The sequence below is a fragment of the Corvus moneduloides genome, chromosome 1, assembly GCF_009650955.1.
Source record: "Corvus moneduloides isolate bCorMon1 chromosome 1, bCorMon1.pri, whole genome shotgun sequence".
NCBI lineage: Eukaryota > Metazoa > Chordata > Aves > Passeriformes > Corvidae > Corvus > Corvus moneduloides.
In genome coordinates this window covers 123,338,612-123,357,261 of record NC_045476.1, presented here as the reverse complement: position 1 = coordinate 123,357,261, position 18,650 = coordinate 123,338,612, and the positions used below count along the sequence as shown (strand labels likewise).

Below are 18,650 nucleotides of genomic sequence, written 5' to 3'. Positions count from 1 at the left end.
GTATTTTATGATCCTGGCACTGACTTTGGCACTTACAATTTGTTTCTTGTAGGTACTTGTTCTGGTGCTGGAGTGGAAAAATCTACTCGTTAAACAAGTAGCAACCTGATTGAGGCAATGAAAATCTGTATTCAGTTATGGATTACTGAACTGGATTGCAATGTTTAAATCTCTGGCAAATACTCAAGAATCTTAAAAGCAGCCAGTAATTCTGGAGTGCTCTTGCATTCCAGTGTAACCACTACCTGCTGTCAGGCAGGCAGGGTCAGCTGTAGGAACGGACTAACTAACCAGGGGGTTGCATGTGTAAAACATTGGTAGGGCCATGGAGCTCTCTTGGGCTTTGGTAGGGCTGGAAGATCTGAAAAAAAAGTGTGTTGTATGGATGAGGGGTGAAAAGCTGCTTTTCCCAGTGCAAACAGCAGTACCAAATGTGCTGGACACCTCCAGGCCTTGTGAAGGAGCCATGACTGCCTTGGTTTTGCTTGCTGGCCCTTCAGCTGCTCATTCCACTATCTGATCCCCTTACTGCCAAACTGAGAGGAAGAAGAAGCTCAGGCTGGACTGTCTACAGAAGATAGGGAGAGCCCACATCTCTGGCAGCAGTCTTCTTGGCTAATGCTGCTAAAAATACTTTCCAGTTACTCTCTTGAGAGAAATCATCTGATCAGCCATGTTGCAGGGATCCTGAGGCTTTGTTGAACTCCAGCCTCTCTTGTTTCAGCCCCTATTCCATAAATACATGGCTAATCTCATAGCCAGCAGCTATCTTAGCATGACAGAGAGACACAAAATGTTTGAACCTGTGCTATACCAAAATAAGCATCAGGTGTATTTACAGAAACCATTTCCCCTAAATTGAGAAACTACAGCTGGTTGTTTTGGTTTATTTTTTTGTATTTTTTTTTCTTTCTTCTTCATGCAGGACATGATAGGTAGAAAAGAATCCTGTGCTTCAGGACAGATACCAATGACCAGCCTCGGCTGCCTTGTCTATGCATTGGAAGAATGGACTGTTGTGGAGTTCCTGAAGAAATACCTTTTTCATCTGATCATTGCCTCACTTGCAATTAGTGCAATATTAGTTTTTTTTATAGTTCCTTTAACAATCGTCTTTTTCATTTACCTTACTAATATTTTGCTTTTAATATATCAGAGGAACAATGAGATAAAAGCAGATCCCTTGAGTGATGTTTGGGATAGTGTAAGAAAAACTATAGCAAGCTTTTGGGATATATATGCAAGAATATGGCATGGTAAGTATGACATGACTTGTCTGAAGCTTTGAATTACAGTAAGTGGTAAATACACAGAAGTTTTAATTTTAATTTTTTTCTTCCAAATGGATGCAAATAAATTACATTTATTATACTTTGCATGGCATCTTTGAACATCCTGCAGTATAAAACTTCCTCTATGTCTTCCTAGGACTCTGCCTACTCCAATCCCATCCAAATGGCTCATGGCAGGAGCTGTAGCAGGGATGGAAATGAAGGCAGAAAAGGTGGAACAGAACTCTTAGCTGGCAGAAGCTGTGGCTTTCCCAAGCCTTTGTATACATTAGACTTCTGGTCCAGCTCCACCTGAAACCTAAATCAAATGTAGGAAGAATCTTGACAAGGATTCATAGAAGTGCAAGTCTGTGAGGAAATTCCCTCCCACTGTGAATACACTTAACTCTTGTGGAGAGAACCTATCTTTGGGATTCTTACAGATAATGGTTTCAATTTAAACATCTCCCCTTCTCTAAAAGAGGAGCACTTTATTATGGAAAATCACAAACTCTTCCTTCTCCTGGACACAGAATAAAGATTAATACTTCCAGATTTCAGGAAAGCATCCAGACTGTTTGCCTTTAATTCTGAAAATGAAGCATTTTCACACCAGTTACTAATTTTTTTTTTTTTAAATACTATTATTGTACTATTTACAAGAAGTTCCTAATGGGAAATATATCATTTAGTTCCCTCACTGAGGAAAATGTCAGGTTCAGGTCTGATCTCACGATTAAACTGACCAACAAATCAGTCCATTGATAAGCTGTGGTGTTTGAAGGACTTTCTCTCTGTTATTGACCAAAAATTCCATCCAGAACTTAATTATTTTAAAAGCTACTGCAGAGGCTTTCACAACTCTCTGAAAGTCATTTAACAAAGGACAGTAAATAGCTTTTTTTTTAAACTGCTAGGTGATTTACAGATATCATTGTCAGTGTATTGCTTTCCATCCCAAACAGGTTATGAGCTTCATGGTGTGGAAAACCTCCCAGAAGGACCAGGCATTCTTGTGTATTACCATGGAGCTATTCCTATAGACTACCTTTACTTTTTGTCTAGGCTGTTTCTCTGGAAGAAAAGAATTTGTCTGTCAGTAGCTGATCATTTTGTGTTTCGTTTACCAGGTAAGAACATATTCTCTTGTATGTAAGCTTCCTGGATTCGCCTAATATGTTCTGGTTTTGGTCAACTTTACATTTTCTATACTTGAAAGAGAGCTTTTCAACTAAAAGACTGCTTTTAGACTTTTAAACTAAAAGCTGGTAGTTGTAACAGGATAAACAGGGTAGAATATCCTGTATTTTTGTTGAAAACATTGGTAAACCCTCCAAAGCCAACAAATAGACATATAATCCTTTTGGGATGAAACGTCATCCCTCAGTAGAAGGTGCTGGGTAGGATTCTACTGTTGACCTAGTCAGGTCAGCTGACTGGTCAGGAGAAGATACAGAGAAGCAAAGATAATTCAATTTTAGAAAAACAAGGCACAGAGTGTCCAGAAGAAGTAGCAGGGAGATTAAAGGCACTTTTATACCACTAATACTGAAAGCTGTTTTAACAATAGAGAATAAAGGAAACTATTTAGAAGGACACTCTTCAGAAAAGGAAGTTTTCCTGAAAACAGGTAGCATAAACTCAAGCAAATTTGATGCAAAAACTATATTCCTGCACCTCTAGAAAGAATACAAGAACTTTCTACAAGCATACTTAGTAAATACTGAGCACATCAGAAGTATGAAGTCGTCAAAAGATGACTGGCTTTTAAGAGTACCCTCAAAAAAAAGAAAGTTTAGCAAAATGTTGGAAAGGAAACTCCTTTTTTAAGGGATAAGTAAAAGGGTACTCTTTCAAACTGAAGTGTCCCTAGCACAGCTTTTTATTACAAATGCAGAGTACACACTAGTTAGTACTAAGCAACACTCTCAGCTGTGCAGTTGCTGGACTACTGGTGTGTACATAACATATTGCTTGCATTATGTTCATGCTAGAGCAACAGAAGGTGGCAAATGTTGTGTCAGCCTTTAAAAAGGCTATAAAAAGACATCTGGTAAGAAAGACTACAAATAATTGAGGTTAGACCTCCCCATTGCATTAGTAGAAAATGTGGTTAAAAGTAATAGGCTGAGTGAAATTTCTCCCTAACCATCTCTTGCTCTACCATGCTTACTTACTTTTTGCAAAGAAATGTTACGCTTCACAGATTGGTTCTTTAAAGAATGCTCATGAGCATATGCTGAAGCTCAGTTCAGTTTATTTACAGAATTAATTACAGTTACAGGAGAATTCTTCTGTGAATTAATAACACTCTTCATGCTGGAATAGCTGCAAAGTAATAAAGTTACAATAAAAGGACAAAGATGATTCAGAGGTGTGGCACGGCTTCCTGTGAAGAGCTAGGACATCAGACAGAAGCCTTGCATGGCTGAGGGATAAAATGTTCTGTGAGACCTGGAAAAGGGGACTGAGTGGTGATAATATTTTCATGTGAAACATTATAATTCTCAAAAGTTTTAAAGCCAAGCAGATGAAGAACCTCCTTGCTTAATAAGGATATGGCATTCCTGACTTTAGGATCAAACAGAAATACGTCTGAGTTCACAAAGGGGTTAAACAAAGTCAACATCTGTCTTTGACAGAAAGATCTATCAAGCATGATACCTTCAATAAGATTAAATACAATTAAATTACAGGATTTAATTGTATAACAATTAAATATAATAACAGCACTGTGTTATCCACTGTCTTCCAAAGTTTCTGTTGCAGATCTCTGTCAGTCCAGAGTTGTTTCTTCCATTTATTAATATAAAAAAATTCTTTTCAAACTTTGCTGTTTGAACTGGGAATTTGAAGATTGTGGAAATACTTGTTTGCTTTCTATCAGAGTTCCAAACTGATATATTTAAAATATAAAGATAATATTAGAAAGCACAGAGTACTTCTATGGTTCTCAATCTGTCTTGTAGAAAAATCCCAGTTATGGAAACAGAGGAAGGAGATTCACTGAACTGTTTGTGTGGTGCTGAAATTGCTCTGCTAGCTTCTGTCATTCATGCACCTTGAGAGTCTTAGTGCAGTGCAATTTGATCCACATAGTTTGCAATTAACCACAAAATACTCAATTAAACAACTAAAACCCTCAACGTTTAAAATATTAAACATCACATTTTAAAAGAACACCAAAAATAGCTGCTTGTCAGGTATTTATTTTTGTAGTAATCTTTATTTTACTGAATTTTTTTTTCTGTATTAAAATATGTAAAAAGAAGGAGAGAGGAATAGATGCTTATTTTCAGATTTCTAGCTATGACCCACAAGTTTTGCTTACATAATTTGGTTGATAATCATGGAAGATAGCATGTGGAAGCCTTTTTTATTTGAGACGTTCCTGACAAGATGGTTCATCTTCATAATATTTGTGCAAAAATATTGTCACGTATTTGTCATTTTGCCAACAATTTACTCTGTAGGTGTCTTACTTCCTTTGTAAAAAATTTGTCTTAGCCTAAATATATAGCTACTAGATTTTAATTTAGCTGCAATTCTGGCTCCTACACGCAAGCAGTATTGGGATATATGTTGTTATATTAATATGCATTGCTACTTATTTATTTCAGGACTTAAATTATTGTTGGACAGTGGACGGGTGTTATACCAGGTATGAGGGAGGAGTGTCTCCTTGCACTGAGGAATGGATACTTGGTGTCCATCTCACCAGGTGGAGTTCGAGAAGCGCTGTTCAGCGACGAAAGTTACCAGCTCATGTGGGAAATCGAAAAGGCTTTGCTCAGGTCGCTCTAGAAGCAAAAGTGGTGAGTGCCATAAGTTACCAATCCCAGTTTATGCTTTCTGCATATGTGCTTCGTTATAAAATGCAGCTTAGGAGCGTTTGTTGGAAAATCTTCCAGAGGAAATGGTTGGGAAGTAAAGATTTCATGTCCTTTTCCCATCACTTTTGTCAAGCACATTAATTCACAAAAAGCAAGGGTTTTTTGGAACTGTCCAACTTTTTCCTTGACTGTTTCAAAGCATCCATCTCTGCAGTTCCATGTCTACAGTCCCATTATGCAGGCATCCAGTGTCTCATCTTGACTGCATTTCAGGAATCTTCACTGTGGTCCTTCTCATATTGTCCTATGGTTTCATTCTTTTTTTCTTATCTTAGTAGGCTTGCATCTTTATCTTGCTTCCATGTACCCCATCATTTTCTTATGGCTCTTTAATATATTATCCTTATCCTTTCTCCTTATAGTTATTCTGGGAGGGTCTAGGACTTCTGTTCTTACCATTACTTTTTCCTCATGTTTGTAAAAGATTGCATCAACTAACCTGTGTCTGCATCAGTGTCTGAGTTTGAATCATGTGTGCACTTTTGAAGCAGTTTCTGCATCTCCCTCACCATGCTTTCATTCCCATCGAGGAGCATGTTAGAATACCTGAGCTTGCATCCCTTCTGGCTGAAACTAAACCAAAATTGGGACCTAATACTCTCTAGCGTCAAGGTCCAATGGTTCCAAACAAGAATTTGTTCTACATAAAAACAGAGCACTGAAGTGTGTTCAGTGGAGATGTCAGATTCCTCAGCATCCTCTAGAGATGTGTTTTCTCTTGATTTGTACCCCACCAATGTACACATGGCCAATATTTCAGTTAGTTTCCATATGGATGATGATGTACAAATACAACCTTCTACCACTAGCTCTGACTTCTTCCATCTAAATCCACGTGGGAGACTGCTTTTCTGACATGGTGTCTGGGAAATTGTTTTATTTGGGATGGCATGCAGCTGAAAGAGCAGCAACCCTGTCTTTTTCCTAACTGCCACTTTTCATCATCATTACCTCTAGATACAAGTTTTCTGCTTTAATTTACACCTAGCATACTAGTGCTTTTTGTGTCTCACAATACTGGTGCAAATCCAGGTTTTATCTGTGCACTTTCTGCTGCTTTCTCTTGAATTGCCACAACCCATCACTTTTTCTTCACATTCTTATGAATATGTCATCAATTGCAGTGCTCTTCGGCCTTCCATATAAAGTTGTCTGTCTATACAAGTGAATCTGTACAGGGAGTTGAGTTTCTTCCCGTGAAACTTTAATTTCTTATCATCCCTTTCAGATTTTTGTGCAGTTATGTCTCTTTTGCACCTCATTCAATTTGTTGCTTCTCCAACTTTGTTTTGGTCTCTTGTGCTAAAGATCCTGCTACAAAGGACCTGAAGGTGCAAAATGCATGCTTCAGGTTAATATTTCTTCATAACTCTATCTCTAAATGATTGTGGGGAGATAAACACTAAAATAAACTTAGGGGCATTTACCCAATGTATAAAGTAATTTTAGGCCCAGTGTCCTGTTTCTACATCTTGTCTTGTTATGTTGCCTTTTAAAAGTCTTATGTCTTAAGTCGAGTCTTATGTGCTTCTGTTCCCTTTCCTGTCCTTTTTCTCAAAAGTGTAGGCTGGTAAATGTCAGTCACAATACTTCATATATTGTGTGGGCCTGTACACCACCACTACTAGGAAAGTATCAGAATGTGAATGGGATAAACTCAGTCAAATTCATATGGGCACTTTGAATTCCCCAATAGTCTTCTTATGTAATAAATGAATAATATACTCAAACAGTTAGAAGGAGGTGTCACTTCAAAAACCTGAGTGATTTCTAATGATTTTGCTTTCATATCTGTCTTTCAAGCTATTTCAAACATCTGAGTACTCTTTGCCAGATGTTTTCCCTTCACCTTGGAACCTTACAGTAATGCAATGTCACAGGTTGTAGGTTTTTAAATAAAAATTGAATTAAAAACTCTCAGTGCCCTTACACAGATTGCCACCCCTGATCAAAACACATCACAAGAATCTTTGCCAGTAATCCTCCTAATTCTACCAGTCTTCTATAATATAGAAGCACATGGAAATAGCTGAATAGTAGTACCTAAAATTGTTACCTCCTCTTGACACAATTTGTGTTTTTGTTTTGTGGGGGTTTTAAAAATCTTATTTAATGAATTGGGTTTTCACTGAGGATAAGGTTCCTGCCAGTTGTGAAAGGGCCTTTGGTCCTTTGCATAATGTCTAGTAAAACAGGCACTATGTAGGACCTGTTACCAGGAGGGCAGAGAAAGTATTTTACCCTTTGACAGCTACTAGCCTGGGCTTACCTTTAGAGTGCTACTGGTTCTTACATCTCTTATTATTACCCTCATTCAGCTTTGTGGGTTGTTATGATCAGGATCTGACTGGATCCCTGTATGGTGGGCATTGCTGTAATTAGTTTGCAAGCTTCACTGAACTTTGGGCATCTTTGATATTTCTCTGGAAATCTGGAATCAGACAAACTTTAGATAACTAAACACTTAAAAAAATAAAGAGAACTGCTGTGCATTTAACAGTAGAGAGGGCAATATCTAACCTTATATATCACTTCTTAAATAAAGTTAGGCCCATAGTAGTCCCTGGATCCCATCTTTTGACACATTTCAAATTGATTGTTCTTGCTGCATCCTTTTCAATACTGGCTGGACTAGTCTTGCAGGTTGACCAAAGACTGGGGTTGTAGTGGATGCCAGGCACCCCATCAAAGCCCTCTCTATCACTGCCCTCCACAAGTGGACAGGGGAGAGAAAATAAAACAAAAGATTCATGAGCTGAGGTAAAGACTGGGAGAAATCACTCACCAAATACCATTAAGGGCAAACCAGACTCAACTTAGGGATATTAATTGCATTTATTAGTAACAAACAGAGCAAGACAATGAGAAGTAAAGTGAAAGTCTTAAAAACACCTTTTGCTCCACCTCTTCCTTCTTCCTTGGCTCTACCTCCTTCCCTGCAGTGGTGCAGAGAGATGGGGAATGGGGGTTATGGCCAGTTCATCACATGTTGTTTCTGCCACTGCTCACAGAGAAGAGTCCTTCTCCTGTTCTAGCATGGGGTCCATCCTACAGGAGACAAACTTCAACTTGAGTCTATGCCATGGGCAACAGTTCTTCATGAACATGTGGGTCACTCTTCCACAGGGTGCAGTCCTTCAGGCACAGCCTGCTCCAGTGTAGGTTCCCCACAGGGTCACAAGTCCTACCAAGGAAACTTGCTCCAGCATGGACTTCTCTCTCCAGGGATCTGCAGGCCCCTGCCAGGAGCCTGCTCCAGCACTGGTTTTGTACAGCTTCACAGCCCTCTTTCAGGCATCCATGCTCTGGTGTGGGTCTCCTCCACAGGCTGCAGGTGGGTCTCTGCATCCCCATGGTCCTCCATGAGCTGCAGGGGCCCAGCTGCCTCATCATGGGCTGCAGGTGAGTCTCTGCTCTGGAGCACCTCCTTCCGTGCCTTCAGTGCTGACCTTGGTGTCTGCAGGGCTGTTCGTCTCACATACTCTCACTCTGCTCTTCTCTGTCTGCAATTACATATGCGCAATAATTTTTTTTTCCGTCTTAAATATGTCATCACAGAGGTGTTATTATCATTCCTGATAGGCTTGGCCTTGGCCTGCAGCTCATCTGTCCTGGAGCTGGCTGGCATTGGCTCTGCCAGACATGGGAGAAGCTTCTGGCAGCTTGTCACAGAAGCCACTCCTGTGGCTCCCCTGCTACAAAAAACCAGCCATGAAAACCAAATATACTGGGGATAGACTCATCCAGCAATCAGAACTTGTTCTATTACGTAGCAATTAATATAAATTTGCTAATACTTACTCAGATATCATGAATGAAGACAAGATAGAATTATAAGGGTCTTTTAAAATTTTTTTTACATACAGTGTATGTAAAAAAGTAGCACACACACTTTATCAGAACAACTACATGGTGGTTAATAACCTGTCATAGATTGCTTGAATGGGATTTCAAGACAAAACCTATTTTATATATGAATAGACATTCCCATCCATCATATAATATTATGGAAGTTCAATATTTCTTCCACTGAAAAAGTTGAAGAAAAGCAAACAAGGAATGTAGTTTCAGCCTCAGTACTTGCCTGCAAAGTTTTCACATTTGGTTTCCACTTCGTTTTGTGTAACTACTCTGCTTAACAGGAGTCAGAGAGTGTTACTATTTAATATCATGACTCAGTGTACCTCTGGGACATATATTTGTCTCAGTCAAATTCATCCATGACCTTCAGAAATACCCTCTGTCTGTGGCTTGCTTTTCACAGGCTAACAGGGAGGTATCATCATTTCTGAAGATCCCTGAATTTTATCTGTGCCAAAAAATTCCTTCGAGTTAGGTAAAAAATAAACAGGAACCATGATTTATAAAATTCTCTTGTATGGGCAAGAGATAAGTGATTTCCAGAGGTCTCTTCCAACCCCAACTATCCTGTAATTCTGTGATTTTCAAGCTGTCTGGGTGTGGTCCAGCTCAGTTCCAGCACAGCAAATATAAATCTGTGGGTTACTGCAGATCTGGTTGTGCTGCTTTACAAATGTAAGATTTTGTGTGTGCCTGCTTTTTCCAGCTTAGAGACAGAATGTTGCTGCCTACTCGGCACCTCAATGGCTGATCATTGTATGAGAGTAACTTCTGTAGTTGCCAGATTTCTTTATAGCCTGACATATGTTTCTCTTGCACTATTCCTAAAATTTAAAGTGTTTTGTTTGTGTGACAGATAGGTTTCAAACATTTTACGTCTTAGATGTATAGTATTCAATTAATAGCTGAAGCGGAGTGTGGTATTTTTAGTGTCCAGTACTTAAATGTTTTTTAAAAGATGTTACTGATTACTTTTTAAGGCTTTATTTCTAACAATTTCCCTTAATTTCTTGTTCTGAAGGGTTTACTATTACAACTTTATTAATGTTTGATACTTTTGCGCTCTCTCAGGTATTTTTTCTTTTTAATGGTTTCTATCACTATGAGTTATTTGTTAGGCTCTAGTTAGATCTTTTGCTTGCTTGTTTGCTTGGGTTTTTTTTTTCTCATCCTGCAGTTTCTGTTCTGTGGTAGTGATTCTTAACAGTATAAATGTCTTCTTTCATTACCTCTTAATTACCAAGTACCAAATTGTTCCAACAATGTCTTCAAATTAGAGTTTCAGAAAAAAGGAAAAGGGACAATAGTGGAGAAAAAAAGTCTTTACATATATGGATACAACTACTGTCAGTCTACAAACTATGAAGCCTTACCTCAGGCTGTAAGATATACTGTTTCAAGTGCAGGTATCTCAAGTGTGTTTCTTTTCAGTTACAATGATGAAATGAATTTGTTCTGTAAGTGCGTAAGGATCCGCCCTCCAGAAGGTGTGTAGTCCCGGTCAGTGAGGACACACAATTGCCTTTTTTGTCTCACATTTGCCTTTTTTTCTGTAGGGATCTGCAGAAGTCTTTTCCACTGAAGTTTTATCCAAACATTACTGCTTCAGTTGGACCCTATTTGAGAAGCAGATGAGATGAGCCAAGCATGAATGTCTGCTTGCTTTCTGCAAGACTTCACAGACTGAACACTTTCCTATTCACCACTCATGATGAAAGCTTTAGCTAGAGAAACTATGGAAATTTGTTTTATGTTCCAGTCAGTGATACTGCAGTAAATACATAACACAGGAGTTATATAAACCCTAATACAATGTCAGTCATTTTATTTACAGATAATGACTTTAAAACAGATGTTTGTGGGAGCTGAAAAATAGAATTCTATTTCTAGTCTGGAGTTTTTTATAGCAAGAGTCCTTGTTTACTGCTTAACTGACTGATAATTACCCTCTGTATCTGAGTGACTTTCTTAGCTGCATTAGCAGGCACTAAGACAGAAGTTCAAACCTGATATAACATTTCCACCTTTTTTTTTTTTGTGCTTCCTTAGCCCATCATTCCAATGTATACTCAAAATGTCCGTGAAGGCTATAGGATGTTTAAAGAAAGAAGTAAGAACTTAAAAGCATATTTTATATATTTGGAATGTTTTCTCTCTTTTCTCTCAGATTTCTCTTGCTTTTATCTTAGATATTGCTTTTCAGACTTTTGCTTACTTTGGATTTTCTAATACTTGCTGTGGGTCAGAGGTAGCTCAAATATGGAAATAGCTTGTACATAACTGGTTTATGTGTGTGATTTTGTTCTTTAATGCAGTCTTATTTTATGATCTATTAAGTCTATCGGGCTTTGTTTTGGTGGACAGTTGCCTCAATCCTGTAACAACTTTCTTACTGTCAAATTAACCATGCAATTTTAAGAAGTCTTCTACATTAATCAGATCTCACGTTTGGATTGTGTTTTCTGTGACTATAACCTCACTTTTTCCTCCCATAAACCATTTCAGGATTTTTTAGACAGTTATATGAAAGCACTCGATTGCCTTTTACTCCTCCATATGGAGGACTTCCAGTTAAGTTCCGCACATACATTGGGAAGCCAATCCCTTACGATCCGAATATAACTGCAGACGAATTAGTTGAAAAGGTGAGTTCTCTCTCCTTGCAGTACTGAACTACATACTTTTCCCTCTACTATAGATGCACTGGAAACCAGTTTTTTTCATGCTTGGTTAAAGACAAATACACTTTTACTTGCTTGTTAAAGCTATGGGAAGTTGAGGTCTTGGTATTTAATGTACCAATACCTACAAGTACATATTGACATAGTAATAGTTGATTGGGATGCCCTCACGTGTGAGCTCTGTCTTCTTGTTATGTTAACTTTGCTTCTCCCATGCCTTTGATAACTTTGATAATAATTATGGTAACTGAAATGACGTAAAGTATATTTTAAATGCAGTTTTCAGTAATTATGAAAATAAATTTCATTAATAACAAATAACTTTGAGAATCTTCACCAAATAGCATAGGGCTCTAGAGGCAAAGTTCTTCAAGAGCTTCAGTCTCATTGTCAAAATGAAAATGTTAAAAAACAAAGTTGCATCCAAAATATAAAAATATTTTGAGTACCTACACCTTGGTGAAATTAGTAATGCCCAGGAGCATAAAAGTGTTTACAGATCTAGATTTTAGGCATTTTTTCAAAATACTAAGCTAAACCAAAAATACAGCTTTTAAAATTTTTCATGGAAGATGAAAGGAGGATTTTATGCAAGAAGAATTAAAGAATCTGCTATGACCTAGAAATATACAAACAAATCAACTGTTAGAAATTACTTATGGAAAAACACCTTGCTGCCCTCACAAAGATGCAACAAGGCTAGCTTTTCTTTAATTTTCTTTTTTTTAAGATCCATTGCAGATTGTTCTGAGCTTCACAAAAGTGAAACCAGAAAGACAGGTTTGGTTACAAGGGAACAGCCCCAGCAAGCTGTGGAGTTTGGTCTTAGCAGCTTTAGGAGGCTGGAAGCAATATGACTGCCCTTACGGTTATTCATATTCTTGTATTTTGGGGAAACATATTTTGTGTACCTGCAAAAGTGAAATTGAAATTTCCCATTATATAATTTAAAAATAAAAAGGGCAACTTAAATGAGGTTTGAGGTGAGAAGTGGCCTGGCTGCTGTCTGATCCTGCTGGCAAAGGAATTAGGACATGAATCAGTCAGGAAAGTTTTGGCTACTTTTCTTATATTCACAATGATATTCTACCATAAGTCTGGGGTAGACCTGTGGAGTATGTAGCTACCCTTATTTCAAGTTTAATTACACGAGGGAAACCAAAAGGAGATAGTTTCTTATGTCTTTTAGAAATATAGAATATTGTAGTCATTCTCTTCCTAAACTTGCATTTGAGTATCATATAAAGAGTATTATGAATTTCCTTATTGTGTGCATGCTGTGTATGATAAAATTACGGGAGAATTAATGTTGGGAAGGACAGACAGAGGTTCCTACTCCAAATTCCTAGTCCAAGCAAGGTCAGCTATAAGGTCAGATGAGGTGAATCAGGCTTTATCCATCATTTTTGATGAAAACTTTCAGGGACGGGAGATTGTAGAAACTTAATGTTTGCATGTGTTGAAGGGTACTCTGACTTGGTAATGACCACATTTGATAAATCTCAATAATTTGATCCTTCCCAAACTTCAGTCATTGTTCTTGTTCCTTTCTTTTCCAAGAAATGTGTCATTAGGACAACTAGTTAATATAAAAGACAATTATTTTCTTACAGTACAGTTACGTGTGAATTTTTTTTCTTGAACTTCTGAGAAGGCAGTGATTATATTGATCTTCCATGCATAAATAGGTCCATGCATAAAAGGCAAATTTCTCTTCTCTTTTCAGACAAAGACTGCTGTCCAAGCTCTCATAAGCAAGCACCAAACAATCCCAGGCAACATATGGAAGGCTTTACTGGAACGATTTGATAAACGTCGTAAAAAGTGATTAGAATGCTTATGTTTGTTTCATTGGTTTTACAGCATACAGTAAAAAACAATTTCCTACAGCACTGGTCACTAATAGCTGGTGTTAACCAGTTTAATTTTCAAATTTCTACAGATTTGGTGGAAGAAAACAATTAACCTCTTGAAAGTTCCCTCCTGTCTTTGAGAATATTCTGAACTCAGAAAGATCGATGAAGATGACTTATGTATAATAGCAATGCAACAGCTAAATTACCCCAAAGGAAATCATGCAGCCAAGATTTTCCTGGTTCCTAAAACAAGTATGTACTTACATCCAAGAGCCTTAGTGGTGTTGTCTAGAACTGTGGGTTTGTCTTTTGAGCACAGTCCAGTCTCAGAGCAGAGCCTCAGAGTTGGTGTTGTCCCACCAGAGACCACCCCACCAGGTGCACCTTCCCTGACGGACTCACGCAAGAAAGTGTCAGAACAAAAACTGTCTTGCTTTAGGGAATCAGCTACTGCTTAGCCCATTCTTCTAGAGACTATACAAAGAGCCATAATCCCTTTAAACCAGATACTAGACTCCTTCAAACACATCAGCTTAGTGGTTCATACCCTGGAAAGCAGCACTACTGCATTCAACGCTCTTCCCCCACAAAAAAAGGTCTCTCAAAGAGAGGAAAAAAAAGCTTTAGTTCAGTGTAGCAAATATTGCAAACACATGTAGAAGGTAGTTTCAAGTCTGAGCTGGTTCATGCACGCACTATTGCACCACACCATAGTTGTTTAATGGATGAGACTGCCCTCAGCCTGAAAATCCCTGGATATGGTGTGTGCACGGATGTGCTGTATTTACTCAAATCTCCTGGTGAGCAGGGAATAGGGTTGGGGGAAGCTTTCATGGGCAATGCATCCTTGAGGCTTATCATCACTGGTGGTTTGCCTAAAAATGTAGTACTTAAACACTGTAGTACTGCAACACTGCTGGTACAGATTGAACCAAAATGCCTGTTTGGAAGGGCAGTGTTGTCTTCCTAATGCAACTTGTGGAAAAGCAAAACTTAGTACAAAGCAGAACGTGTTTTGTACAAAGGCTGTGGGATGTTGTTACTGGTGGGAGTGGGAGAACTTTGTGTAATCTATCCAATATGCCATTAAATGCAACCAAGTCTTAACTTCAAAGACCGAGAAAGGTAATTTTTGTGCCACATTTTTTCCTTCATGTACTTTTAATACGTAAATAATCTTTCCTCTCAACATCCTAAAAGGACATAACATCTAAGGAAATATATATAATGTTTGCCCATTTTTAAGTAGAAAACTAAATCTATGTTTTCGATTAAAATAAATTCTTCCTCAACCCTGCTTCTTCACAAGTATTTCTTGCACATCTGGTGAAGAGAGAAGGATAGACAGGTAAGTTATTTCCCTGGACCAAAAAGACAGGAATCCTATCCTGAAAAAAACCCTCAAATCTGTCTTAAGATACAGGAGTCTTTACTTGAACACATTAACTATAACTGCTCTATACAGGCAGAAGGATTTTTCTCCCAGCAGCGACTCAGCATGCATAGGAGATGATAAACTAAAGCAGATCAAGATGCTCACTGATATGCCTGGACATAAACAGGAATTCAAACCACGAAGTCTTACATGCCGCTCTCCAGCAATACAAGCTGAAATTCAAAGCCTGAGCTTAAGTCAAGGGAGAAAAGGAACTAAAGGAAAAGATTATTGAATACTAAAATGGACACAGGTGAAGAAGCAAGAGGAATTATAGTAACCAGAATCTGAAGGCGTTCTTTGTATTGCAGAAACTGAAGAAGGACTAGCCAGAATCATTGTCTGACTATCCTATTTTTCAAGTACATTAATACCATCCTGGAATGTGTCCAAAGAAGGGCAATGAAGCTGGTAAAGGGTCTGGAGCACAAGTCTTATGAGGAGCTTCTGAGGGAGGGGAGGTTGTTTAGCCTGGAGAAAAGGAGCCTCTGGAGGGACCAACAACTACAACTACCTGAAAGGATGTTGTAGCCAGGTGGGAGTCAGTCTCTGCTCCCAGGAAATAAGGGTCAGAACAAGAGGAAATGGAAATTGTGCCAGGAGAGGTTTAGGTTGGATATCAGTAAAAATTCTTCACTGAGAGGGTTGCCAAGCATTGGAACAGGCTGCCCAGGGCAGTGGTGAAGTCACCATCCCAGGAGGTATTTAGAAGGTGTGTAGATGTGGCACTTGTGGACATGGTCTAGTGGTGGGCTTGGCAGAGCTAGGTTATTGATTGGACTCAGTGATCTTAAACGTCCTTTCCAACCTAAACAATTCTGATTCTGGGACCAATTAAACACTCCAGTAATCAGAATTTGCACAACCTTTCAAATGCCATGCTCTCTGATCATGCTAGGAGCTGTGCTGCAACTCACAATGGAGAACTAACCTTGGGTAGGAGATACGTAATCAGAGCACTGACTGTCTTTCAAAGCAGAGATTCCTGCCTCTATCTCCTCTATTTCAGACAGCTGTTAATATTTTCTAACAAAGTTCAAGTTTTTCCTGGGCCATTACATCTTTCAGCAGCATCACTGCATTATTATACTGCTTCTCTGAAGTGAGTTGGAGTAAAAAATAGTTCCTATTTGTTGTCCTCTGTCACAGTTGTCTTAAGAGTATTTTCTGGGATATCAAGATGATAGACAAAATTATTATTGAGAAACAGGAGTGATTTTGAATGATGTATGTAATTTTTCTAATAAAAATTTTAAACAATTTTTCCAGAAACATTATAATACTGCTCTGATAATATGCACTTATTATATTGTTTTAGTGGCTCCCTCTAAATTTTTACTCTTTTTTAGAGCAGTATTATAGAAATTAGAACTAAAAACTGGTGTTACAGAAACTAGAGTTCTTGTCATACAAATAGAAATGTAACTGCAGATCAAATCACTCCCCTGCTACCCTTATTTTTTAGCCTCTTGTATTGGGTTGACCCTGAGTTGATGGACAGTCTTTAAGACCAATTACGCTTCTCACAATTTACATATTTAAACCGCACGGAAAGGCGGGACTTCCCCTTTTTGTCGGAGCTCGCCTGCTGGGAGGTGGGGGGGGCTCCGAGCCTCCCGGCCCCGCCGGGCCGGGGCCACTGCCCCTTTCCCCCTTTCCCAACACTGCAGCACGGACCCTGGATCACTGCGGGGGGGACTGTCCCAGAGCCGCAGGCAGCTAAAACCAGCCATGGACTGCTCACAGCTAAACCCATCCAGCGCGGCTTCTGGGGACAGGCGGGTCCCTCTCCTCTCCATGCGGAGCCGGCGGAGTCAACGGGAGCCGGCAGAGCCTCCTGTCTGCAGCCAGCACACTTCGTGCTGAACTGAAGAGGACACCACACAGCCAGCAGCACAAAGGGAGCGAGGCTTTCCCCACCGTAAAGCCTGAACAAGAACACCCTTCAACATGGTGGCGTCAGAGTCAGAGAGACAGAGAAGTGAGTCACGTGGGACGGAGCTGGAAATGGCGACGGGAGAAAAGAGGGCGGTGCCGCGATTCTGGCGCGCAGCTTAAAAGAAACCTTCTTGCATGCCGTGGTAAGAAACTGTAATACCACAAACTGTTTGTCTCTTTAATCCATTTGAAGAACATGGGGGGATGGAGTATCTTCGTGTGCCTGTGAAGATTGTGAAGAATGCCTATGCCAGGCTATTTAGAAGTAGTAAGAGGCTGTTAGAGACTTGTGGCGAAGAAAAGCCTTTGTGTGCAGGCCAAAATAACTTATCCTTAAAAAGATGAATAACCCCATGTGATGGCCCATGTTTTGTAGTGTGAAGGAACTGTGAGATTTTTCATGGGAGAGATGTTCTACACACAGCAGATTGTTTGTTTCCGGGCGGATCTGCTGTTAGTGGCAGTTTGGGAACCACGTGCAACTGAAGGAAAACCCTTTTTTCCTTAAGCATAAGAGAGAGACTTTTCAAGAACTGGAACACTGACTAACATCCCATGTTCTGTTATCCCTTGTGTGAGCTGGGTAAAAGGAGAGAAGTGCTGGGGGGGGGATTTGCTTTAATTTTGTTTTGTTATTTTCTCTTTACTTTTAATTCTATTAGTAATAAAACTCTTTTCATTGTACTGCAACTGTTTAAGGTTTGTGCCTGCTTTGCTTTTTTCTCCTAATTCTTATCTCACAGAAGGAAAATAAGTAAGTAATTAATATTTTGAACCAAAACCACTACATTTAATTGGCGTTTCTGCCTGGTTTCGAGCTCAACCCGCTACACCTCTCCATCATACAACAAAAAAAAAAGAAATGAACACCAGCAAATGACCTGTTCCTGCCTCAAAATGAAAGCAGCATTTATGACTCTTCTAAGGTATAGTATGCCCAGCAAATAATGCAGGGAAATTCTGTTTTTGTAGCTTTCTTGTGTATAAGGTTCAACCAGCTCAAACGACAAGATTTTGCATTGGGGAAAAATATCGTACTGATAACACAGTAAATTAATAAAATCACAGAGTCATAGAATATCCTGAGTTGGAAGGGACCCAGAAGGATCATCAAGCCCCAAGTGCTGGCCCTGCACAGGACAGCCCCAAGAATCACACCGTGTGCCTGTTCAAATGCTTCTTGAATTCTGGCAGGCGTGGGGCTGTGACCAATTCATTAATTGGATGACAGTGGAAAAAGTTGCACAGTAAATTGTGTACAACTGCACAACTGAGCAGCTGCAGATGTCGAACAGGCAGATGATGTACATGTAGAAGACAACTGGTCAGAAAAGCACAGCAGGCAGGGATCTGGAAGAGCTGGCGGAATTCATCTCATGGAAGGCTGAGGGCACAGCCATGGCAGTGTTCCATGTCTTCCTAACCGGTAGGGTATCTGCATCGATACCTGTGTGTGTTTGGAGCTGCACCCGGTGTCACTGGAACACTGATTATTTCCTTGACTGAGTTTTATTTTTAAATCCATTATTTTATTTATTTTTTTATACGTAAATCGAGGGATTACATCCACAGCCGTTGGGCAGTCAGGAGTGCCTTAACAGCACCGTGAATGCTGTGTTCGAACGACAAAGTGCCTGGAACGCTGACTCCCTGCAGTGGGTATGAGTGGGTACCAGGTACGGATGCTGCAGCTGCTGTGGCAGCACCAGCGGGGC

At 39.4% G+C, this 18,650-nt stretch overlaps 1 protein-coding gene across 1 annotated transcript; it reads left to right on the top strand.

Annotated features, from left to right (window-relative positions):
- Positions 1 to 902: 902 nt before the first annotated feature.
- On the top strand, positions 903 to 14,859 carry LOC116451753 (transmembrane protein 68-like). The gene is given in 7 exon segments (XM_032125465.1): positions 903 to 1,256; positions 2,237 to 2,401; positions 4,892 to 5,040; positions 5,043 to 5,086; positions 11,075 to 11,135; positions 11,531 to 11,670; positions 13,433 to 14,859. Coding segments are annotated over 5 exon segments (453 nt in total). The 5' UTR covers positions 903 to 1,256; positions 2,237 to 2,401; positions 4,892 to 4,934; the 3' UTR covers positions 13,535 to 14,859.
- Positions 14,860 to 18,650: the final 3,791 nt, after the last annotated feature.